At 43.3% G+C, this 25,744-nt stretch overlaps 1 protein-coding gene across 1 annotated transcript in view; it reads left to right on the top strand.

Moving 5' to 3' along the window:
- Positions 1-19,591, top strand: part of SMC5 (structural maintenance of chromosomes 5) — an 84,785-nt gene extending 65,194 nt beyond the window's left edge. Inside the window, exons 18-24 of the mRNA XM_054032815.1 lie at positions 1,382-1,507; positions 4,247-4,342; positions 4,740-4,844; positions 7,605-7,724; positions 16,991-17,170; positions 17,276-17,371; positions 18,878-19,591. Of these exons, the coding sequence (XP_053888790.1) occupies positions 1,382-1,507; positions 4,247-4,342; positions 4,740-4,844; positions 7,605-7,724; positions 16,991-17,170; positions 17,276-17,371; positions 18,878-19,015 (861 nt within the window). The 3' untranslated portion in view covers positions 19,016-19,591. The remainder of the gene's footprint in view (positions 1-1,381; positions 1,508-4,246; positions 4,343-4,739; positions 4,845-7,604; positions 7,725-16,990; positions 17,171-17,275; positions 17,372-18,877) is intronic.
- The last annotated feature ends 6,153 nt before the right edge of the window (positions 19,592-25,744 follow it).

Here is a 25,744-nt window from a genome sequence, read left to right as displayed (position 1 = left end):
GAACACTTCTGCTCAGGATTTATGGAATATGTTTTTGTCCGTCTTACTCAACCTCCTTCCCCCGCCCCCCCACCATATGCAGAGCCTAAATGTTTGAATGTATATTACACGTGCTTTGGGAAGAAAAACTTCTCCTTTGGATTGAATACCTAGTGTAGAAAATGTCAATCAAAAATATGTATGCCAAACTCTTGAACACCTGTAAGCATTGAGGTTGCATTTGTCTTAAGTATAACTGTTACTACTACTTGTGTTGTATTATTTAGAACAGTGATATGAATTAATCTAATTACATTGACAGAGAGTAACTTAAACAAGATTTATTGTAAGTACCCTCTCTATAGGGTGGTCAGTATATCTTTAAAATGTGAAACAGACACTTCATCCAGTAGAATACACAAGTATTGAGTCTTTAGTTAACTGTATACATTTTAAAACATTTTTGGTCCCATTTTTGTCCCATGTGATTCCTGGTTTATGTAGGGGTGTAAATGTGTGAAAATTACATGAAAATTGTTTATAATTGACTATTTGTGCTTTTAACAAAAGTGAAAACAAGATCTTAGTCCCTGCCCCAACGAGTTTACAGTCTAAAGAGGTTCTAACTTTGATTGATAGACACATGTAGCACTATTTTTCTAAATTTGCTCTTAGTCATTATTGTGAAACTGTTACTTAGTATCTTTTGCCTGTAATAGTAAAGGTAGCATATGAGAGATGAAGAAAAATACATTATTTCCTGTTTAATATACAGCTAATCTGTTTGTACTGTATAGTTTCAACTTAAATATTCTTCGTAATGCAAATCCTATTTACTAGATGGCTCTGTCATGTCTAGTAGAAAAACTAGTGCTAGTTGGGAGGCATGATACAAAATAAAGAAATACTACAATAGTACATCTCTTCCACCACCAAATTTTAAAGCAGAGATCTACATCTGGACCTAGGCAGAGATCAAAACTGTGGCTCTTTGTGAAAAACGCATTCAGATATTTTACAATTGTGCGCTCAGTTTGATCCATTCACTCAGATCTGTCATCCCTTTAGTTAAAAAAACAAAAAACAAAAATTTAAAAAAGCTAGAAGAAGATAGTTGTTTTTGAAGGGAGGGATTATTTTCAACCTCTGTAAACAATCTATGATTTCACAAATCACCTCTCTGAATCTGACATGATTACATCCAGTATGCTAGTTCTAATGGAGATGATGGAGTTGGAGTGTGTGAAATTGATCATTTTTGTCATTAAACTTTCTTCTGTAGTTCTTTCTCTCTAGAACAATTGAACTTCATGTAGGGTCACAGATTGATTGACTGTAACTGAAGGCAATGGAGTTTTCTTTAAAATAAAACATCTTTTTATTTTAATTTCTTCTATACTAGCAACAAGTTTCTGACTTGGGTGAAAAAAAACGTGTTCTTTTGGAGAACTGCAAGGGACTGATGAGAAAAGCTAGACAGGCGTGTAATCTCAGCCCTGATCAAGAAATTCCAAAAGACTTTCAGACTGTAAGTATTAAAAACAAAAGGCATATTTTTATAAGGGTGTAATGGTATAACATGAAGAGATACTTTTGCTAGCTAAGACTGTTCATTTATAATGTTCAGAACTGTGCTCTTTTAGTGCACCTGCGCCTAAAGCAAAATAGTCCGTTTGCGAAAGCTAGAAGAGTGAATTCCCAATTTCTCCTTGCTTCCTGCCCCAGGTTCTTACAGTTGTGGAGTGCAAGACAGAGCAAACACTTCTTCTTCTCCTTAGGGACTCTACCCTGCCGTTCTATGCCTTCTGCTTCTCGGCCTGATCCAAAGCCCATTGAAGTCAATGGGCTTTGGATCAGACCACTAGATCCCTGTTTTGTTCCTTTGGTTAATCTCTTCCCTGACTACTTTAATAAGGGGCAAGTGCACCCCCTTTTCAAGATCCTTGTTATATATCTTTGTAATTCTGCCCACTCCCTTTAAAAACAAACAAAACCCACTTCTCAATAAAACAAATCTGGAGTTTGTAAGACATGTTCTTTCGGAAGTATGTTGAGGCAAAATATGTTGGGAAAAGCTTCATTCAGTGACAGGAAAATATTTTAAACACCATAACTTGAAAATGTATTAAAAGTCAGAAAAATGTTAGAGATTCTATCCTGGGATCAATTGTGTGCGTAATATGATGAGTTTTTCCAGGGGGATATTGGGAGTAATAGGCTTGAAAATCAAAAAGAGTGCTTAAATAAGTGGCCCAATTTTCAAAAATGTTGAGCACCCAGCAGCTCCAATTAAAGTTTTGGACACAGAGTTAGAACCCTTCTATAACCTGAACTTTGGACAGTCTGTTGATTGATTGTTTGCACTAATTTCCACCTGTTCCAGTTGCTGTAGTCCGGTGTGGGCAAACAACGGCCCATGGACTGGATCTGGCCCGTGGGATTGCCACACCCGTGGTGCAGCGGGGCTAAGGCAGGCTCCCTGCCTGCCTTGGCCCCGCACCGCTCCTGGAAGTGGCCGACACCACGTCCCTGCAGCCCCTGAGGGAGGGGGGCGCGGCAGAGGGCTCCGCGTACTGCCCTTGCCTGCGGGTATCTCCCCTGAAGCTCCCATTGGCCGGGAACAGGGAACCACAGCCAGTGGGAGCTTTGGTGGAGGTACCCACAGGCGAGGGCAGCGCACGGAGCCCTCTGCCTCCTTCCCTCCCCAACCCCACCACCACCCAGGGGCCGCAGGGACGTGGTACCGTCCCCTTCTGGGAGTGGCGCTTGGCTAGAGTAAGCAGGGAGTCTGCATTAGTCTCGCTGTGCGCCGCTGCCACGCCAGAGCCGCTCCAGGTAAGCGGCGCCAGGACGGAGCCTGCACCCCGAACCTCTCCTGCACCCCAACCTCCTGACCCAGCCCTACATTCATGGCCCTGCATGCAATTTCCCCACCCAGATGTGGCCCTCGGGCCAAAAAGTTTGCCCACCCCTGCTGCAGTTCATCCCTCTGCTGTTGGCCTCACTTTTCCTGTCCACAGTGCTCCTCTACAGCCTTCCCTCCTTTTGTTTTTACCTTCCCTATCTCCTCTCCATTGGCCTCTTGCCTCTTTTTGCTTCCCCTTCCTCCGATTCCCCCTTAATGCCACCTCTACCTTTTCCTTGACTTTAAAATCATCCTGATTATAAATGCTTTAAAAAATACATGCAAGTAAGCTTTCTTGAATGTTCATCTTGTCTCTGACCTCTCCACCCTGCACACTACCTAGGCCTTTCTGTTTTGCCTTCCTTTGTTATGTCATGTATACATTATGATCTCTTCTGGGCAGGAAGTGTATGTTTGTCTGGAAAACACCTCTCTCAAAAGAAGTTTCCCTTTTTCTTTATTTTTAATTCAGTCCTCCACCTAACCCCTTTACCCGTCATTTGTTTATGCTTCTCTAAAATAAAACTTGGTCTTGCAAAACCTTACTTGTATCAGTATTGCCATTTACTTCAATATAAAGAACTGTTCATGTAACGATTTGCATGATCATTGTGCCCTTAAATTGTCATCTTCTCAAGAATAGGGACTATGTCTGTAAAGCAGGTGCTATATAAACTTAACTACCACTCCCCCCTGGATTTAAATAGTATTTTAAGTTTAGTTAATTTTTACACTGTTATGAAAACTGGTATATCCCATGATCACAAAAAGAGTTCTCCTTGTTATTTATTCTATATACACAATAGGGGAGGGAGAGAATTTGTCGGGTTAACTAATCAAAATTCCCACTTTAAAGGAAAGAAATTTGGGCCAGATTCTCCTTCCTATTGCAACTTAGGCAACATGAAAGGCCCAGAGCCTGGATGTATCTGGACAGTCGAGTATTCCTCCTGTGTGGGGAAGCTCTCATCTGGCATAGCCAGCTCCTATACTACCATCCCCTTTCTGGATGCACGACCAGAGTGCCACTGCACTCCAACAGTTCTCAAGTAGGGGGCTCTTGTGGACCATTGCCAGGTGACAGGGTTAGAGCAGCTGCACCAGGGTTGGGGCTACACCTGCACAGGCAGAGAATTAGGGAGCCATAGTTAGCTTCCCAACAGCCCTCCCTCTTCCCCCCCACACCAAGCACTTCTCAGGAGAGAATCTAGCCACTTAAATTTAAATGGATTGTGTCTTAATAAAGTGATCTAATGACTAGCAGTGTCCTTGATTGTCCAATTTCTTGCTACTTTTTAGTCCTATTTCAAGCCTCTCTCAACATTAAACTATCAAATGAATAGATTGTTTTGCTTCTTGTAGGCATTCCAGGACCTTCCAAGCACATTGGATGAAATTGATGCTTTACTGAATGAAGAGAAATCAAGAGCCTCCTGCTTCACAGGCCTAAATGCTTCAGTATGTTTCCGCCAGTATTGTACTTGCTTCCCACTCTGTACTAGAACTCTTGGTAATAATAAGCTAGACAGCAGGAACAATGTGCTATAAATGCCAGATTCTGAATCTATTAGAATTTTAAGTAGGTTCTTCCAAAGGAACAGCATGTTCTCTGCCTTTTGTTTAGAGAAAAATAGTTGGGTTAACCTGAAATACAGCCATGGCTTAGTTGCTCTTTGCTTTAGAGAGACCAGTGTGTCCTGTGCAATGTATAAACAGTGCATACACTACTTAATTATATGTAAACAAGTGCAGTGTTTACATGTGTGTATTTTACTGTTAAGATTTGAATTGATAAATATCTATTTTGTCAATTTGAAAGACTATATTTTTGAAGGATAATGCTTTTTCCTGGCAGGTTGTTGAAGAATATAATAGAAGGGCACAAGAAATACAGCAAGTAACGGGGGAACTAGAGGAAAAGAAAAACGAATTGGAGAGCTATAGGCAAAACATTTCACAGGTAATACACAAAATCATTACTGTAGTATAATGAATGTAGGAGAAATATAAATGGGTATATACTTCTATTAAAATGCACCATATTCATTTTAAAAGACATTTCAAGTTTTGATGCTAGGAAAAATGAAACGTTAGCAACTGCTGTATGCTGTAGTGTTATAGCCATGTTGGTCCCAGGATGTTGGAGAGACAAGGTGGATGAGGTAATATCTTTTATTGGACCAACTTCTGTTGGTGAAAGAGACAAGCTTTCAAGCTTATACAAAGCTCTTCTTCAGGTCTGGGAAATTAAGGGCTTGTTTACACTGGCAGGTTACTGCGCTGCAACTTTCTCACTCGGGTGTGAAAAAACACCCCTTCCCCCCCTCCCCCCCACCCGAGCAGAGGTTTTCCACATATGTAGGATCCATTAGGGTTACCATTCGTCCGGATTTACCCGGACATGTCCTCCTTTTTGTGCTAAAAATAGCGTCCGGGGGGAATTTGTAAAGCACTCACAATGTCCGGGATTTCCCCCCTCCCCCGGAGCGGCTGGGAGGGCTGCAGGAAAGTCCCGGGCTGGACTCCGGAGCAGCTGGAGAGGAGCTCCGCCCTGCATTCTGAGCAAGTGTCTCAGCACAAAGTGCAGCCCTCCCCTTTTGCAACTGGGAGCGGTTACTGCCATGCAGCGTAGCAAAACGGGAGCGAGAGCACTTTGTGCTGATACAAGGGCAGCTTTCCCCTGCAACCCGGTCCGGGCCAGGGACCGGGTTTTGTTGTGCAGGGCCAGGGACCGGGTTTTGTTGTGCTGGGGAGCTTAGCCACGTGTCCGGCTCGCACAGAGCCCAACACCCTGTTCTGAGCAGCAGGGTAAGGGGGGCAGGAGAAGGGGCAGGGAGGTTCTGGAGGGGGCAGTCAAGAAACGGGGGGGGGCTTTTTGGGGGGAGTGGAGAAAGTTTTGGGCAGTCAGGGTACAGGTAGGGGGTAGGGTCCTGGTGGGCAGTTGGGGGGGGGGTCTTAGGAGGGGGCAGTTAGGGGACAAGGAACAGGGAGTCTTAGGTAGGGGGTGGGGTTCTGGAGGGAAGTTAGGAGCAGGGGTCCCAGGAGGGGGCAGTCAGGGGACAAGGAGCGGGGGGGTAGGGGGCTGGGAGTTCTGGGGGGGAGCTGTCAGGGGGCAGGAGTGGGGAGAGGGATCGGAGCAGTCAGGGGACAGGGAGCAGAGGGGTTTAGATAGGTTGGGAGTTCTGGGGGGGGCTGTCAGGGGGCAGGAGTGCGGAGAGGGATCGGAGCAGTCAGGGGACAGGGAGCAGAGGGGTTTAGATGGGTTGGGAGTTCTGGGGGGGAGCTGTCAGGGGGCAGGAGTGGGGAGAGGGATCGGAGCAGTCGGGACAGGGAGCAGAGGGGTTTAGATGGGTTGGGAGTTCTGGGGGGGGCTGTCAGGGGGTGGGGAGTGGTTGGATGGGGCGTGGGAGTCCCAGGGGTCTGTCTGGGGGTGGGGGTGTGGATAAAGGTTGGGGCAGTCATGGGACAAGAGGCAGGGAGGCTTAGATAGTCCTGGGGGGCAGTTAGGGGCAGGGGTCCCAGGAGGGGGTAGTCAGGGGACAAGGAACGGGGGGAGGGTTGGGAGGTCAGGGGGGGCGGGAAGTGGGAGGGGCAGGGGCGGGGCTAGGGCGGGGCTTCTCCCGTCCTCTTTTTTGCTCGCTGAAATATGGTAACCCTAGGATCCATGGTTCTTGAAAGATGTTTTCTAGGGGGGGGCTCTGCCTCCCCTAGCGCAGCCGCTACTTCGGGACCCCAGTTGCAGGTTTAGCGGGTGAAATTTTTGCTTTTTATTATGCCCCATGCAGGTTCCGGGGTGACTGAGGAGACAGTATGTGCTCCTGGGTTTATTAATACTTACCCTGGACTCTAGGGAGATTACTGATGAACGCGGGATGCTGTCTGAGTCACACATACCGCCTCCTCCGCCACCCCGGAACCTGCATGGGGCATAGCAAAACCTCTTCTTCCTTCCAGAAGAGAGAAGAAGAGAAGAGCTTTTTAATTTTTGTGGGGCGGCTTGGGGTCTGCAGAGGGGAGGCGTGGGTGCTGGGGGTTCCGGCTGCCCTGGGACTCCTCCGAGCAGGTTTGGGGAGGCGCTCAGGGCTCTTGCTGGCCTGGGGCTCCTCTGGCTGCAGAGGGGGGAGTAGGTTTTGGGGCTCAGGCCCCAGGAGGGGGGGTGGTAAGGGAGGCTTGGGGCGCTCTGGTCGCGGGGGGAGAGGGGGTCTCCTGCTCGGGGGTGAGAGGGGGATTCGAGGGGCGGAGCCAGGGTCTAGCCTCCTTGAAATGGGGCTCCACACCGCCCATGCCATCAAGTATGAGTTGTAGTTGTGCAATGATACCTTGTCTGGGTTCCAATATGGGGTGGTAGGTAACAACTAGAGGTGTGCATTTGGAGTGGGTTTTATTTCTGTATTGAAGCAGGATCTCTTGGATTATTTGGGTGGTCCAAGTGATGCGATCTACTTCTCTGGTGGAGTGTCTGTTTGGTGAAAGTTTTGAATGTGTAAAGGTGTATATCCCAGACTTTTTCTTCAGAGCATATTCTGTGTGCCTGGCTGTATATAACAGTTTTCTTGGTCTGTTTTGGGTGGTTACTTGATCTATGAAGGTAGGTATGGTGATCTGTGGGCAATTTTTAATGTAAATTTCACTGTAATAGTTAAATTTGGTATTTTGTTAATTATAGCTTCAACTGTAAATTCTTTCAGAGGTTGTTTTACATTAGTCTCTTTATTTTTAGGTTAAAGAAAGGTGGCTAACACCTTTGAAACAGCTGGTTGAACAAATTAATGAAAAGTTCAGTAATTTTTTTAGTTCTATGCAGTGTGCTGGTGAAGTTGATCTTCATACAGAAAATGAGGTATGATTACATTTCCATATCTATGAATAATAACGTCTACATTTTAATTTTTTTGTGCTTAAATGTCTCAAAATGATTTGTAATTTTGTTCTTGGTTATGGGGAAAGAGGGGGGGTCACCTCCAGGCATTAATTTTAAGTCCTCTTGATCTTTTTACATGAAAATCTAACTTCTCTTTAAATACCAGAACTAACTAATCTATGTCTCAACCAAAGAAAGCAGGACCACCAGCTGTATAACAGTCAGTCTTATCAGAAGTTTCCAAAGCCAGATGGAGCGGAGTAATGCACTTACTTCAAAGATTAGTTTGTCTATCACATTCTTCTTAAGGATGTCTAAACCTTTCTAGATCCCAACTTTCTGGATGTGTATGTACCCTCTCTGTCAAAGCAGAACCTTCTGGAAAGAGCAATGATTGTTGGAGCCACCCACATGCTTCATCACAAGAACCAAGGGGGATACAAGGAACCATGGCCCTGATCTTACCCCAAGTTCCTTTTTGATCACTGCAGTAGATGGAAACGGAAACCTTGGCTCTTCCTCGCCCAACCTTCCTGGTCCTATTCTAGTTCTAGTAGTTAGTTAACAGCTCATGGTTGTTTGCTATTTAGCATTAAAAAATTGCATTGACTTAGTTATTCTATATTTCAGGATGATGCTGCAGCTTAATTGCTAGTCAAGAGCTGATTCTACCCCTCACAGTAGTACAGATTGGCTCTCTTGTTGGTTACTGTTTAGGTCTATCCATTTCAGTCTATATTTGGCAGTTGTTTCTATATTTTGGTGCAGCATCAGTCAGGTTTGTTCCACATTCAGTCATTTGTGGTGAACTGTTATGCTTTCAGTGGTATTTGAGAAGTATCTCTTAGTCTGACGAAGTGGGTATTCACCCACGAAAGCTTATGCTCCAATACGTCTGTTAGTCTAAAAAGTGCCACTGGACCCTTTGTCACTTTTTACAGATCCAGACACGGCTATCCCTCTGATCTCTTAGTCTTGGTTGCTGGTGGGGAAAATAAATATCTGAAATGCCTTGGAGAGGGGCATTGAGTGGAGTAAAATAAAAATGAATAAAATATGCTTTCATTAAGAGAATCCATTTTAAATTATTATTTTAAGAAACATTTGTTACACAGACCTTTTGTATGAAATATTCACTGTGTGATGTTGAACTAAACTGTACATTACAGTCCACGCAACTTACAGTTGCTTTATAAAATTACTGTAAACTATTCAAATTCTCAGTTTTAAGAGTGGTTAAAATAAATAAGTAAAAAGTTGAAGACTCTTTGATGAAACTTCAAGGGTATGAATCTTTAGAGGAGAGGTCCTATCTGGAAAATTTCTATTTTACATGAATAGTTCTGCAGCCCAGCATCTCCCAGAATTCTTGACGTCTGGGCTGCTTTCCTCTCTGCAGTTCATGGAACCTGATCAGCATTTTGACACCACGTGGTCTGGCTATGCCTTCTCTGCAATCGCTTGTTGCCAGATCCTCTGCCTCTGTGGCAGCAGACAGTGGCGGTTTCATTTGCTCCTCCCCTTACTCCTTCTATTTTAACTCTTCTGCCCAGTTTTTTGGGCAGTGGGGAGCAGTGTTCTCCTTCCTCGGTTTTTCTCCTCTCCCCAGGGTCAGTTAAACCTTTGGCGGCTTAACCCTCCCTGAGCCTCCGCAGCAGTGTCCTTTGGCCAGCTCTTTTGCCCCTTATAGGCATAACAGAGCAGCCAAGAAAGTACCAGTTCAAATCTAAACAGTGTTCTGTATGTAAGGCAGCCTTCCCAGACTTGGCAGATAGCAAAATGTGCCCAACCTGGACCCAGCCTTCCATACCTATCTTCATTAGGTCCCAGGGCTATGAGTTGAACAGGCAGGTGGGGTCCCCTACCCACCCAGGCAGCCAGGACTCCAATGGGGAAAAAATGGATCAGGAACCCCAGTGCAGAACAGGGAGAGACTCCAAAAGCAGGGAGGACCCTCCTGACCACTCAGCTTGAGGGGTACATCACATGGGACCTCTGGCAGAACAAAGAGGGGAGGCTTGGGCAGAACTTGCAACCCTGCAAGTTTTAAAGAGGGTACTTAGTGCCATGGGGAAAGAAACAGCACTTCTCATCAGCCTCCCTTTCTCGTGTGCCAACCAAGAGGGTTTTGGACAGCAAGTTCCCCCCTCCCACTTGGAATGAGACCCAGTGGGGGGGGATTCTGAGACAGACCTCTTGAGAGGGCAGTAGGCCCTAAGGAAGGCAAGTTGCAAAAGGCCTTAATAAAGCTGCAGCAGAGCTTTCACTTTCCCAAAGAATGCTAAGAAAGGTTTAAAAAATTTTAAAGAAGCTAAAAAGAAAAAGGACAAAAAAATCCAGAAGATATGAGTCCTCTGACTTCTCTTCTTCCTCCTCCTACACTGAGGAAGGCAAGCTGCCTGGCTATGAAACCTGCTAAGGCTCCTGTGAGTACCTCAGAATAAACTTTTCCCCTCAAAATCCTCCCTTGAGGCTGTAATACCTCTTCATTTCTCCTTCAGCCAGTGATTAGGTATGCTTGGAACAAGCCTAATAAGGACAAGCATGTTAACAAAAGCAGCTTATAACTTATAGCCTTTATATCATATAGCCTATATTATATATATATATATGATATAAATATCATTCAAGAACCAAAGGGCTATATTGCAGAGATACAGAAGGTTGACACCACTGGAGCATCCGTTGCCAGGGATTTGGTTATTCCATCAGAAGGAAAGTTCTACCCTAAAGAAATCACGGATAAGAAGATGGAGGCCACTCTCAAAAGGGCTTTGAAGCCTCTTCTGCCACCCTCCAAGCATCTCTGGCACTTTGCAAGAACATCTCTTTCCTGGCTGGAAGATCTCAAAGCCCTTAAGGATGGAGTTCACCCTGACTTTGGTCCACTTTTAAGAAAGTCACCCTAGCAACAGCATTTGTAGCTGATGCTTCAATGGATGCAATGAGGTTCTCAGTCCAAGCTATGGCTTCCAGCTTAGTAGTCAGGCACCACCTGTGGCTTTGACCCTGAAAGGTGGATTCACACTCTAAGCAGATCCAGTGCTTGGCAAAGTTTATAGACTTCCCCTCCCCCCCCCCCTTTTTTTTTTTTTTTTTTTTTTTTTTTTTTTTTTAATAAAAGCTGGAAAAGGTGGTGGCTGACAATGCAGCAAAATCCTAATAGTCCCTCCCTTTCCCACTAAGTGCCCTCAGGAGAGAATATAGACTGGTCTTCAAAAGGATTACCTCTGTCTGCTCCTCATTCTCAGAGTCATCAGCAAAGGAATAATAGTTTCCCTAAGGGAAAACAGTGTAATTGAAGTCTGAAGGGAAAGTCCAGAGGGACTTCAGCCTCCCTCCCGCCAGATTTACTTTATGACAAAAATTGCATAGTCCTCCATCAGGAACTGAAGCAAGGGGACAGGATTTCCCATTTCCTAGAAGAATAGTTTTCATTGACCACAGAGAAATAGGTCAGGGGAATAGTGAGTCAGGGATACTCCCTAGAGCTGTGAGCACCACTCCATCCATTTTTCATCCAATCACCCAGTTCCAACAGCCACATAAAACGCAATCTGATCCTGAGCGAAATATCTCATCTGCATATGGCAGTGAAAGAGAGTGCTTCCCTCAAAAGAAAGGAATAGAACCTAGCAAATCATCTTCTTTGTTGTACAGAAGTGCATGGGAGGGTATCAGAACTGTTCTCAACCTCAAAAGGTTCAACAAGTGGGTGAAGAAAATAGAGCTTCAGATGGACTGTGGCCTCTATGGTGTCATCCCTGTGCCAGGGAGGCTTCTTCACTTAAGTAGATCTAGTGAACGCATATTTCTATATCCCCATCAGACCGTGCCACCGCAGACTTCTGCAGCAGGAAACATCAATACTGACCACACCCATTTGTCCTTTCCTCGGTTCCAGAGTTTTTACAAATATGATGATGGTGAGAATAGCCAGATTCAGGTCGCAGAGAACTCTCCTGTACCCCTTCCTGGATGACGACCTGATCAGAGCTCTATTGCAGTCGGCAGTGCACAGGGTCATGCTTAGGATGTTGACTCTCCTCCAGGTGCACAGCTTCATCATCAATACCAAGAAGAGTTCTCTGGTTCATCCACCAGAATAACCCACCTGGGGGCAGAAATAGACACCTTGGTATTGAAGATCTACCCATCATTAGAAAGGTTTCCGAAAATCCAGGAGTTGATTTTCTTGCTTAAGCACTGCAGGAGGCTTACCATAGCACTGTGCCTGCAACTGCTAGGACTCCTGGTGTCATGCATAGGGATCACTCCATGGGCACAAGCATGCATCAGAAGTCTTCAAGCCTTCATACTACAAGTATGGGACCACACTCCAGAACACATGAAAGATTAAGTATGGTTCCAACACAGGTATTCCACTCCTTACAGTGGTCAGCAGCCCACAACAATGTCCACAAAGGCATGCTCATCTGCCTTCCAGATCCTTCAGTCCTTACAGCCACGCCAGCTTGGAGGTCTGGGGATCTCACTTGGAGACCCAAACAGACTGAGGACTCTGGAGTCCGGAGGAAAAGACTCAAGCCTAAACTTCCTAGAGCTGAGAGTGGTCAAGCTAGCTGTGTGAAGGTTCCAGCCCACCCTAATGGGGACTCACATTATGTTTCAATCAGACAATACAACTACGGTCATGCATTTAAAAAAGCAAGGGGAAACAAGGATTCCGGTATCAGAAGTATGTCTTTAGAAGAGAATCAAAAGCAGAGAAAGTAGTGGCTTTGTGGATCAGCACTGAAAGAGTGTTCTGCGCAAAATGGAAGAAAGCACAGAGATGACTGGGGGAGAATTTGAGGATAGTGGAGTAACTGGAGAAGCAGAAGAGACAAGAGGTGACAAAAAGGACAAGGCCAAATAAGTACAGAAGGGCAGAATTATGTAGAGCTTTGAAGGAAAGGACAATAATCTTGAATTTGATGAGGTGGAGAAGGAGAATCCAGTATGTGCACGTAATGGATATAATGAGATAGGCGGAACAGTTCTTCTTTTCTCTCTGAGTGAGCCACATTAAAGGGCACCTGAACCAAAAGGCAGACTGGCTCAGCGGGTGCAGGGTCAACACATTTGGCCTCCCTTCAACCAAACTGTTCGTGAATCGTATGAACACAATGAGGCCAGAATACTTCACAAGGGAAGCAGACCCCAGATTCATGGACAGATGCCTTATCGCACAGTTGGCCACAGGCCCTTCTTTATGCATTTCCACACTTTCCACTACTGGGAAAGGTGCTCCAGAAAATTAAACAAGAACAGGCAGTGGTAATACTGATAATTCCTCACTGGCCGAGGAGACCTTGGTTCTCAGACCTGATGGAGCAGAAATTGAAGCCCCCACTCCAGCTTCTGTGGAGGCTGGATGTCCTCTCACAAACTTGGCTATTGAGAAGAAAGCACTAGAACATCTTGGTATGTCCACCAGAGTCATTAAGATATTACTTTCATCTAGGAGAGTATCAACACTAAAAGCGTACTACTTTGGTCCAGATTCAACAACTGGTGCCAAGAGCACAGTACAGAGCCCAGAAATCCAAGAATTCCAGCGATACTTGACTTTCTTCAAGAAGGTATAGACAGAGGCCTTCAGGACAGTACCATTGAGCATCAGCTGTCTGCCTTTAATAGCATGCTGTTCACAGGATCCTTGGGATCCCTAGCAACAATTCACAGACAGCCAGCTTCCCTTAAGCAAGCCAATTAGCCAGACCAGTGGTCAGGCCACTCTTCCCAAAATGGGAAGTTTTGATGGCCCTGACAAGTCATTCTTCTGAGCCTCTGACTTCAGTTTCAGAATTTTATTTATCCATTAAGACTTGTTTCTTAGTAGCTGTCATGTCTGCCAGACAAGGAGCCTTACTGCCTTTTCTATAAGGACAAGGTGGTGTTCAGGACACCTGAATCCTTTCTACCTAAAGTAAATTCCTCCTTTCAGGCCTCCAAAAAGGTTGTGCTTCCTTCATTCTGTCCAAAACCACAGCACCCAACTGAAACAGCATGGCACACCTTAGATGTCAGAAGAGCATTGAAAAATCTATCTCAAGTATAGAGAATCCATGAGGAGATAGGGCTCCCTATTTGTGTCTTTCCACCTGACATGCAAGGGACTCAGAACTTCCAAGTCCTCCATCACTAGGTGGATTAGACTCCATATTGTGGAAACCTACAAATCATCAGAGATTCCTGTCCCAAAATGGATCAAGGCACACTCCACAACATTGTTAGCAACCTCCTGGGTGGAATAAGGGCTGCAGAATGGAAAATTTCTTACCAATAATTTCCTTTCTGCTAGCAGCATCTTCCACGATTCTACCCACCCTGGACGGCTCATGAGTAAGGCTGTTTTTAGTCACGGGTATTTTTAGTAAAAGTCATGGACAAGTCACGGGCAGTAAACAAAAATTCACGGCCCATGATCTATCCATGATTTCTACTATATATCCCTGACTAAATCTTTGGGGGGGGAGGTGGCCTGGGAGTGCTGCGGGTGCTGGGGGGAGCTGGCAGGCTCCCTACCCCATGGCTCCACACCTTCCTGGAAGCAGCAACGTTCCCCCTTCCTCAGCTCCAGGAACCGTGGCCAATGGGAGTTGCAGGGGTGGTGCATGCAGATGGAAGCAATGCGCAGAGCTGCCTGGCCATGCCTCCACCTAAGAGCTGAGGGAGGGGGAATGTGCCGCCCAGAGCCTGCCTCACCCCATCCTGTGCCTCTGCCCCTTCCTACAGCCAAACTCCCGCTGCTGGGGAGTGGGGGGTGAGGTGGGGGGAAGGCGGTGGCCCCAGACTGCCCCGGCAGTGGCCAGTGTGACTGGCCATGGGGTTGCCTGAGCTGCTCAGGCAGCCCCCGAGCCAGGCACACCGGCCACTGCAGAGGTCACGGAAAGTCACAGAATCCGTGACAAACTCTCAGCCTTACTCATGAGTCAAGGGTCAGATATAAAGTAGAATCATTACCATATGATCTTCTTCTTGGTGTAATGTACATAGTTATTTCATTATCTCTGGAACATTTTTTAATGATATGCAAGTTTTACAGTTTAGGAATAACTAATCTGGAAGCAAGCAGGAGCAGAAGGGGTGTGGCCAAACTGTGCAGTGCCATAACGCTTGATCCGCCTCTGAGCTGCACAGAGAAGAGAGCAGTCCTGATTCCAGAACTGTGGGAGACACTGCTAACAGAAAGGAAATTATCCTTAAGAAGTTTTCCATTCATTTAAATTTTTTTACAGAACTTCTTGTTATGCAAAAGTCAGCATGGTATAATACACAATTAACAGGTATCTTTTGTCTGCTACAACAATAAAAAAGCTGAGGAACAGAAATGAGTATGCACAAATATGAAATCCATGTTTACATTCGGCTGGTACGGTTCTAAAAAAAGACTCAAAAAAAGAGGAGGAGGCATAATGACTTTTAAAAATTGCTTTTAAACTTATAATCACTTAAAACCAATTATGATATTAATAGAATCTTCTGAAAAAAGATCATGGCTCTTGACAGAGAAATGAAGAATGAAAAACACAGAATTGTGTTAATTGAGTACACTGACTCTTGGACAAGCGGACATTAAAAAAAGTATGAAGTAGAATTATTTTTTTAATAGCACCTAAATGAACAGCTTCAAGTCCAACTTATCCTAAAATCCATTTACATGAGCAGAAATCACCAGCCCAGATTTGCAGATCACAGTGTATCAATGCAGTATATCAAAACCATTGACTAATGATTGTGGCTTGGTGTGATCAGTCAGGTACAATAAATAGGGTCTTCTCTGTGGGTAAGTTGAGAACTGTTGTATTAATTCCAATGGAATACATGGGCCCAACAAGTCAAAGGTGTTGACATGATCCTGAAACTTCCCAACATTGAACAGTTTAAAAGAAGGTTTGGGGTTTGGTATATACAGCAACCTCACAAAAGAAGACACACACACCAGAGGGGAAAGAAAAGATCAGCAAAAATAGAAAATGCAGCTTCTGTTTCTGGTGTTGACTCTCACTGCTGGAAAAACATATTTGGTTTTATTAGCTGCTCTGAGACCTGGCAAACTTGGGGCTGTTTAGGTCATTGCTTTTGACTGCCTTTTTGGTCTCTGGCTGACAGGAGCATTGCAAAATATACGGTTTGGGGTAGCTAAGCCAGACTCTTCTTAAACAGAAGGCAAAATGAAAGGGGTAGAGAAGAGATGAAATAAGATGGGGAAGGAGAAGGGAAAGGGACACATGGGGAGGGGCAACAAAGTCTCACATCACAGGTGGTGGTTGGGATTTAGCCAAAGCTGGTGGAGGTGATTTCATGTGGGTCCTTCTCTCTGGCCCAGTCTAGTCAGGACATCTCTCGGGATTAGGGAGACAAAAGCTCAGCAATGTTACAGCGGATCCCAAGAAATGGTGAGGGTGGCAGCCATGGAGGATGGTAAGGCTCGCTGCAGCAGTTGTTGGCAGGCAGCTTCTTCAGCTAATTTTCTCCCCAAACTCTCTTTTCTTTTCAAGAACCCCAGAAGGAAGTGATGGGCAGAATAGTCCATCCTTCGTTATTTTGTTCACTTATTAGGTTAATTTCCGACACAACAATTTTGGTCAATTGATTTTCAGTTCCACACTTGAATGTTTACCAGGTATAATCTTAACTCAGTCCTTGAATTAAATCAGTAGGCCTTTTTGTTTAAATTAATTCAATTCTACTATCTCCTTTTTGCACCTTTTCCCATCAACGTTTATTGTTACAGGTTTTTGTGACATTTTATAAACTTTCACTTTTTCCAGTTGAGCTCACAATTAGGGAAAATTTCTAGAACTAATTATTACAACAGAACCTCTCATGAAACACTAACTTTTGTATTTAATTATGATTTTATTTATAAAGCACCTTGCTGCCAATGTTTTATTTGCTATACAATAATTTACTAACAAGTGTGTGTGTGTGTGTGTGGAAGTATTTATAAGAACAAAAATTCTAGTAACTTGCCCTTTTTAAAATTATACATCAAATCGGTTAGCTGGGGAATAGGTTAGAGAAAAGTTCTATGTATAAAAAGAATAGATCAATGCTAAGAGATAAACCATAGTTTAAAACAGAATGAAAGAGTTTATATATAACTGATCCTGAATACTTCATTCTCCTAAAGTAGGACATACATAAAATGGTTTCCTTTCACTTTTGCTACATTGTCAAATAGGATACGCTATAGGAAGCTGTAGATGTCTAACATTTCCTGCCTACTCTCACAGGAGGAGTACGACAAATATGGGATTCGAATTAGAGTTAAATTTCGTAGTAATACCCAACTGCATGAACTGACTCCTCACCATCAGAGTGGAGGTGAGAGAAGTGTTTCGACTATGCTGTACTTGATGGCTCTGCAGGAACTCAACAGATGTCCTTTCAGGGTTGTAGATGAAATAAATCAGGTAAGGTCGCTAGTGCGTGAAACAAGACTTGTTCCACAGGAGTTCATAGAGTGACCACAGGGACTGTAAAAGTATATATGATTTCTTTTTTTTTTTTTTTTAAAGGGAATGGACCCCGTCAATGAGAGGAGAGTTTTTGAAATGGTTGTGAAGACTGCTTGTAAAGAGAGCACTTCTCAGTATTTCTTTATTACACCAAAGGTGGGTAACTGAAAACTAAACAAAAAGATTCTCGTGTGTGTGTGTATGTGAGAGAGACGCTCTCGATTTCTTTGATGAAAGAATAAATAGCATTGATATAGGTGCTATATAAATGTCTTCTGGTTTGTTCAATTGAGACTGTGACAGGGATGAAATAAAAATACTATAACAGGGCAGTTTGTCCCCTTTAAGGATAGTTGTGGCCTGGGCTCAACCAACTCTGTTCCAAGGCTCAGCCTCTTTAAGAACAGGCATTCTGGGACTTGTGGTTCCCTGGAACGATCGATTGTACAAACAAGCTGAAGTACACACTGCTGGGAACCAGGGGACCCTCAAGAGACAGGGATAAGGATTAAAAGGCAAGCATGTAGCCCAAATGAAGGAGAAAGATAAAGGTGACACAACTTTCCTTAACAGGCTGAGGGCTTAGGGAGAGCTTAGGAAGGCCAGTGCTGCAGTCCTAGGAAGGAGGGCTGCAGACAAACCTGAACCTAGGGAGGAAAGACTATTCAAGCCTGAGCACAAGGCTGATGGCTTACCGAGCCTGAAAGGGAATTGTGCTGCACTCTCTGGAAGGAGGGCTGCGGAGAACTAACTGACTACGGGACGTACTGTCTGTGCCTGTGGCAGCCAGCTGAATGGTTTATATTTGTTCTGACCCAAACAACAGCCCCAAGAAGGAATGTTATTTACAAGTTTTGTTTCTGTAGTACTTTGGCAGAATTGGGAGGTTTGGTTTGAAAGGACCAATGGGGTTGCCTTCTCTAATGCAGTCTCAGCAAGTACCTACACTGTTTCCTACAGGAAATTAGAAGAGATTATAGGGTAAATTGCTTGATCACCAGTTAATGTATTAAGGTAACATTCTCCTACATCCCCAAACTTAATTTATTTAGATGTTAGCTGGTGTGAACCAATTATCTGATTATATGGCAGTCAAGGGATCTACCAAAAACCAACTTTTTTTTCATTGGTCACCTAAACTTGAGTGTCCAGCATAACTTAAGCTTGGTCTACACTTAAAACTTTGAATGACATAACTGCAATGCTCAGGGGTCTGAAAAAATGAGCCATGTAGCTATGATGGCCTAACCCTTGGTGTAGATGCAGCTGTGTTGACGGAATAATGCTTCTGTCGACCTGGCTACCGTCACTTGGGGAGATGATGTTCCTACAGCAATGGAAAACCCCTTCCGTTGATTTAGGCTGCATCTACGCTACAGGGTTATATTGGAGTAGCTATGGGGCTTTAGCTTTGCCACTGTAGTCGTTGTGGTGTAGATGTGGGCTTAGAGCGGAAAAATGGTGATGGTGTTTGTTATTTCTACCCTTTCATTTCCTTATCCCAGATTGTCCAGGCACATGTGGTCAATGGCAAACAATGGTAAAAGCACCATGCAAAAGTTTTTTGGGGGAAATGTTAATCTATTTTAACTAATACAAAAGTGATGCTTGGTATAAGAGGTGTTGCTTAGTGTGACTTTTTTTTTTTTCATTTTTTCACAGCTCCTGCAGAATCTCACCTATGCTGAAAAAATGACAGTGTTGTTTGTCTACAATGGACCTTTTATGCTAGAACCAACCAAATGGAACTTAAAGGCATTCCGTAAGCGGCGACGACAAGTTGAGCAAATGGATCAGTAGTGAATTCCATAGAGCCTTTTGGAGCTACTGGTCTGTGAGACTGTATTTTTGAAAACAGAGTGGTTGAATCTGAGAGGGAAACCTGCAGAGAACTGACAATGAAGAGCTGGGCTTCTTTTTTTAGAAACTTACCTTCAAATATATGTAATATTTTCTTAGATCTGGTCTAGCCATCTATTCCTTCAAAGAAAAACTCATTTTTACCTCGGACTGGCTGTCTTAATGGGAGGGCCCCTAGAAACCTGGATCTTTTGCACTTTGCTATATCCAACGTACCACATCAGGAAATTTTAGCTGTCAATTTATTTCTTTCCAAATGAGTTACGTTTGGTCAAATCCACTTTTGTTGAAGTTTTCAAAAGTTGTGATATATGTTAGGTTAATACATTGCACAGTTAACTTGAAGATAAAGTTACAGTTGGATAGCTTTGAAGTGGTTCTATTGAAATGGTAACTGTGTGAGTGAGGCAGAAGGGTATCTGATGTCACCAGACTCTCAACTAGTGTGGTGTGTGTAGCCTTGTATCACAGTTTTTTTTCTTGTGGCGGTTATTAAATATAAAATAGCATACACTATGTAACTAGATGTTATAGTATTATGTATATTAAGATTTCCCCTTAAACTCTATTTCAGCAGGGCAAAGTGGATTCCTAAACCAAAAACCTTTACGCACACACCACAACCTCTACCCTCTCTCCCCCCCTTCCCACCCCCCCCCCCAATATGGACAAATACAAATTGTAGCTTTTTAAACAAAAATTTTACTTGGGCCAGTAGCCTTGTTTGTTTTTGTCTTCAAAAACAGTTGAGTTTTCTCTTCTGGAGAGCTACAAACAAGATAGCTTCTGGAAGTAACATCAATCTAAATGTTGTTTGGTTTTGGTGGTGGGTATGGAAATTATTCCTGTAGGTTTTTACACTTGAACTCAGCTATTCTTAACAGCTCTAGTTTATTTGGAGTGGTTTTGTAGTCCTAGTGAAGGATAGATCTCTGACATAGCTGTTAAATTTGCTGGCTTCTTGGTGGGGTTTTGGCCATATCTGATTAAGTATAAATGTTTAACAGTTACAGCTGTCAACAATCTACAAAAACAACAAGGAGTCTGGTGGCACCTTAAAGACTAACAGATTTATTTGTCAATAGTAATTGTGAACTCTTGAAATAGAATGTCAGCTGGTTGAAATTCTTATCTGCCTAACTAATCTGTGGTACAAAATTGTAAAAGGTACAGATTTGTATAAAATTGGAAGACTGCTGTCAGTTACCTTTTCCAACTAATCTTTAGGAAAATGAGCCAGTCCCATATGCTCTCTGAAAATCTACAGCAATATGTAACATCTTTATTTTCACCACTGAAGGAGCCATTTGAAGGATGGTATTAGTTTGACTGGCATCTACTTAATTTGCAGTGTGACAAAAGTCACATTTTTAGAAATTAAAACCTTATTTAACAGGCCACTGTCAGGTCAAATTTAGCCCCAGAAGTAGGTTTTGTGTAAAACTTTTATAAAGCTAAATGCCAAAGAAAAGGTTTTTTTCAGTAGCGTACTGTTTAAAACAGACATCCTTTCCACTTAAGTATTTGCAGTGTTGTCCTAAGCAAATGAGAACCTGAAAGTGAAGCTCACATAGCTATTTTAATTCTCCAAAATGAGAGCAATGTAAAAAAATTAATGAATAGCATAAACAGCAAAACATAAACTAGATTCTGGAAAATTCAGTTCTAAAATGTCCTTAATTTTTAAAAATAATACCTTTTGACTGGCCTTTTAATAAGAAGGGTGGGACTGAGGGAGTTGGTAAAGGATTAGAGAACTGTACACCTCTATAACTGGCTTGAATCCTGGTCATTGTGGATCAAAAGTAATCAACAGACATCAGCCCTAATGTGAAATTAATTCTTGGAATTAGTGAATTCCTTGAGGACCAGTGTCCATATACTAGAAATCCTATTTGGTAGAGGGACTGAATGAGTCCGGAGACTCATTGTGTGCAGTACATGCCTGCAGTGGTATATGCAGGAAGCCTCCCATTGACTTCAGTGGGGCTCTGTATGGGCATACGGGTCTGTCCTTGCACCTCATCAGAAGATCAGGCTTTTAAGCTTAACCTTTGGTAGTTACAAATGGTCTGTCTCCCCAGGACTGAGTTGACCTTCCCCAAATATTGAATTTACTTGGTTAAAAACAAATGTGCAATCTTGCTTACCCTTTGAAGATCATTGTAAGAGGGATGCCATTTCTACTCAGTGCCTATGTGGATTAAGCTACACATTGAGACATGTTATACGTACATTAGGGTGACAGAAGCTGAGGGGCTTGAGGTTTATTCTTCTAGGGCTATGACAACAATTGATAGCACAGCTCTACAGCCAAAATGCTTCTGAAATAAATGTAGTCAAACTTTACTAATTCGCCAGTGGTTGAACAGGAAAAGGAAATCTATGCCTTTTGCAGTGCCAATGATTTGGAGAGAGCCAACAGATCATACCAGCAATTGTTACTTCTGCATGGTGCCTCCAGTTGGGAAAAGTGTGTCAAAGAAGAAAAAGTGGACTGTGCATTATCCAAACATTCCATCAGCTATCCGCCCAGTACCCCACGGAGAAGGACTGCCAGTTCCTGATGCACCAGAATCATTCTCACTTGAGTCAGACGAGGAAGAGGATGAAACTTCTGGTCCTGAACCATCAATGTCACAGGACCCACATTTTCTCCCATCCTCCTCCTCTGAACCACACCTCATAGCACAAGGTGAACTGAATGACCTTGTCAGGGATTTGGAACTACCCAAGAGTAAGGCAGAGCTGTTGGGCTCCAGACTACAGCAGTGGAATCTCCTGGCAGGTGATGTTAGGGTTTCCATGTTCCGTGACCGTCAAAAGGATCTTGTCCCATTCTTCTTCATGGAAGGTGATCTTGTAGCCTGCAACAACATCGATGGTGTGATGGCAGCCCTCAACATCGTTCACAATCCAGATGAGTGGCGATTGTTCATTGATTCATCGAAAACAAGTCTTCAAGCTGTTTTACTGCATAATGGCAGTGTTTTGCCATCAATTCCAGTTGGTCATGCAGTCCATATGAAGGAAACCTATGACAACATGAAACAACTTTTGAGGTGCATAAACTATGACCAACATCAGTGGCAGCTTTGTGGCGATTTGAAGGTTGTTGCTCTCTTGCTTGGTCTGCAGACTGGCTACACAAAGTACTGCTGTTTTCTCTGCGAATGGGATAGTCGTGCAAGAGATTCCCACTACATCAAGAAAGATTGGCCACTCCGACAGTCATTGGAGCCTGGGAGGAAAAGTGTTCAGGATCCACCACTTGTTGAATCAAGGAAGATTTTGTTAACACCCTTAAACATCAAGCTGGGTCTGATGAAGAACTTTGTCAAGGCCATTGACAAAACACAAGCAGCTTTCAAGTACCTCCGTGGAAAATTTCCAAGGTTAAGTGAAGCTAAGATAAAGGATGGTGTCTTTGTTGGTCCTCAGATTCGTGAACTTCTTCGAGATGATGCATTTGACCATGCACTGCGTGGCAAGGAAAAGACTGCATGGAAAGCCTTCCAGTTAGTGGCAATAAATTTTCTCGGAAACAACAAGGCAGACAACTACAGGTTGTTGGTGGAAAACCTCCTCAAGGCATACAAAAGCCTTGGTTGCAACATGTCACGAAAGATACATTTTTTGCACTCTCATCTAGATTTTTTTTCCACCAAACTGCGAAGCAGTGAGCGACAAGCACGGCGAGCGATTTCACCAGGACATTACAACAATGGAGAAACGCTATCAGGGTAAATGGAGCCCATCAGTGCTTGCAGACTATTGCTGGACAGTGACAAGAGATGCTCCATTTAATGAATACAAGAGACAAGCCAAGAAGGCCAAGTAGACACTGAATAGGACTAAACTATGTACATAATAGTTTTTTGCCTTTTGTTTCATAATAAATTTTATTTATATAACCCTTTTGCTGATTTTTAAAGTGTTACATAAACAGGACAGGTGAAATATTATTATGTAAAGCAACCATAAACACATGAAAAGACCTAGGTTTACAATTTATGATTAAAACTCTACTATCTACACAATATACATAGACATAAAATGTAAATACTTAAATATCTTAGAAACAGTAGCCAATCAGTTGTTTTAATTGTCATATTTGAATTCAGCACATCAAAATACATAATAAATAGCACATTTTATCTCTGAAGCAGACGACATCTCAAAAATTGTAGACCAGTGTAGTCTGTATTTGTGATGTCTTAATCTTAGAAATCTGCAGGGCTTCTACTTGGAGTTCTGTTCTCACACTTACACAGCATATCCCTCAACTTGGCATCTAGCTCTGTTGCTCATTTTTGGAGAGCAATTCTGCAGAACTTGTTCCAGAAGCTCTCTGCCCATCTTCCTGGGTATTAGAAAGCAGCACAAGTAAAGAATATGCAGATGCTAGCTACAAGAGGAAAGATTAGTAATAATTGCGTCTGTTAGATAGTGTTGTCTCTGTCTAATCAGGCTAACCACCCAGCTTTCCCTTTTCTGAGTTCTAGCCTTGTGGGACTTGGTACCTGGTTAAGTGGAAGGAACTGAGTCTTTTTGAGAGCTCTTGTAACGTCTACTGGGAATGTGCTTGTATAGCCCAAATTGATATTGATTTCCAGAACATTTCTAAAGCTCAATGGTAGAGGGCAGGAGTAAGTGGGTGCATTCTACAAATGAACATTTGCAGAGTAACTCCTGAACGACTAATTCCTGGTCTGTATTCTTTCTGTTATGGTTAGGAATATGGTATGTCTAAAGCTGCATTCTCTCTGGAGGGTTGGGTATTTTTGGTCTCGCAGCCACACTCCACCATTGAAACTATCACTCAAAATATTTAAAAAAAAAAAAAAGGCGCAAAACCCACCATTGCCCTCCCACTACCTTTGCTTTATAATTTATTTCATCTATACAAGTTTTATCTGCAGAGGCAGTTACACTTCTAACCATCTTCTTCTTCCCTATCCACCAGCAACCTTTTCTCCTCTCCCCTCCTGCTGACCAGCAACTTTAGGGACTGAAGTGCTGTGAAAACCTTTGCAATTCATTGTAAATGTAGTTGTGTGTTTGGGGGTGGAGGGGTCAGAGAGGACAGAGAGAATATTAGATTAATATATTTGCAGATAATATGTAGGCTTTAATACTGCTTAATAAAGTACCCCTCACAAACCCAGAAATGGAAGGGAGTTCAAATAGCCCTTCATTTTTAACAGAAAATGGAACTTTCCTTCAAAAAAGAGTGGTGCTTATTTTTTCCCATTCATTTCAAATAGAAGTGGCGCTTGAGGTCCCCTTCTATCTTCAGGTTTTGGGAAGGTCATTCCATGTTTCGTCACTAGGGGACTGGAAACAGTATTCCATAGATCTTTGTTACTTTGTTATCTGATAGGGTGAGGAAGCAACGTTGGAGAAACAGAAAAAGAATAAAAGCTTTCACATAGATTGTATTCAAAATTGGGTGATTATCCACTAAACTCCTGGCATAGGCTACTGGGTATGGACAGCACTAATGAAATAAAATACTCTAAATTCTCCCAACTCACTCTTAATTTGTAAAAGATAGTAAGACATCCCTTGGAGATCAAGGTGGAACACCTAACTGAGGAAGGGGAAGGAGTACTGCGGTTCTCCCTACAAAGTCCCATGCTGCAATGTCACATCTTTACACCATTTGTAAGTCATTTTTTAGTGTAAAAGCTAAACTGAGAGGGCAACTAGGCTTCTGGGAATGGGCTGAGGGGGAGATACAACCTGTCCCAGGGGCCTGTTTTGGGGAGGTAAATGGGATGCTGTCTTCCCAGCATCTCTTCTGCAGCCCCAGAATGCTGGGCCTGGCACCTTCTGTATAAAAGGGTAGAATACTGAGTTGCTGCAGCTCTTGCTTCTCCCATGCTTCATCAGCTCAGCCATGGGCTGGCTGGCTGTGTGCCAGGTACTAAAGCTGGTAGGGATTTTCCACCAAAATATTTTTTTCAACGGAAAATGCAAGTTTCTGCAGAATCAAAGATTTTTGCCTACATGCTTGTTTCTCTGATGAAAAATCAAAATGCAATATTTCTCCATTTGGGTCAGTCAGCTGAATCCAAATTGAAATATTTAGTTTTGGGTCAGTTCCATATTAATCTGTGTCTGCATCAGCTGCTGCAGTGCCTCCTGGGCATTGTAGTTTGGGTGCTTCAGGCTCCCGTTCTTCTCCATAGGCTAGGCAGGAAGCATGGCCCAGCTCCCACGATGCATCATCAACTCCCATAGGTTGAACTGACACAATGTGTCATGAGAGTCATATGGTCAGCATCATGTGAAATGTAGTCTGGCAAGGGAGCCCAGCCATAGAGGAAAATGGGAACATGAGGCACTATGGCAGCTCATGGGGCTGTAGATTAATGTTAGACTGAGCCGAAGTGAAATCCATCAATTTGGGAATGTCTAAATGAAACTTCAGTTAGAAAATACAGAATTTTCTGTCCACAAAAGAATTTGATGTTTCAAATTTGGAACAAAAACAAATTTCAAAATATTGGCATTTTCGGCAAAATTCTGACTTTCAAAAAGCTCTACCAGATATGCTGCAAGGGGACTTGGCATTGACTGCCATGCATCTCACGTGACACTCACACATGCACATTCCCACAGCCCAGGCTAAGGGCTTGTCTACACATGGAGTTATTCAGGAAT

This window comes from Malaclemys terrapin, chromosome 6 (genome assembly GCF_027887155.1).
Source record: "Malaclemys terrapin pileata isolate rMalTer1 chromosome 6, rMalTer1.hap1, whole genome shotgun sequence".
In the NCBI taxonomy this organism is placed as follows: domain Eukaryota; kingdom Metazoa; phylum Chordata; order Testudines; family Emydidae; genus Malaclemys; species Malaclemys terrapin.
Note: the sequence above shows the minus strand (reverse complement) of the source record. Positions and strands in the feature narration are given on the sequence as shown.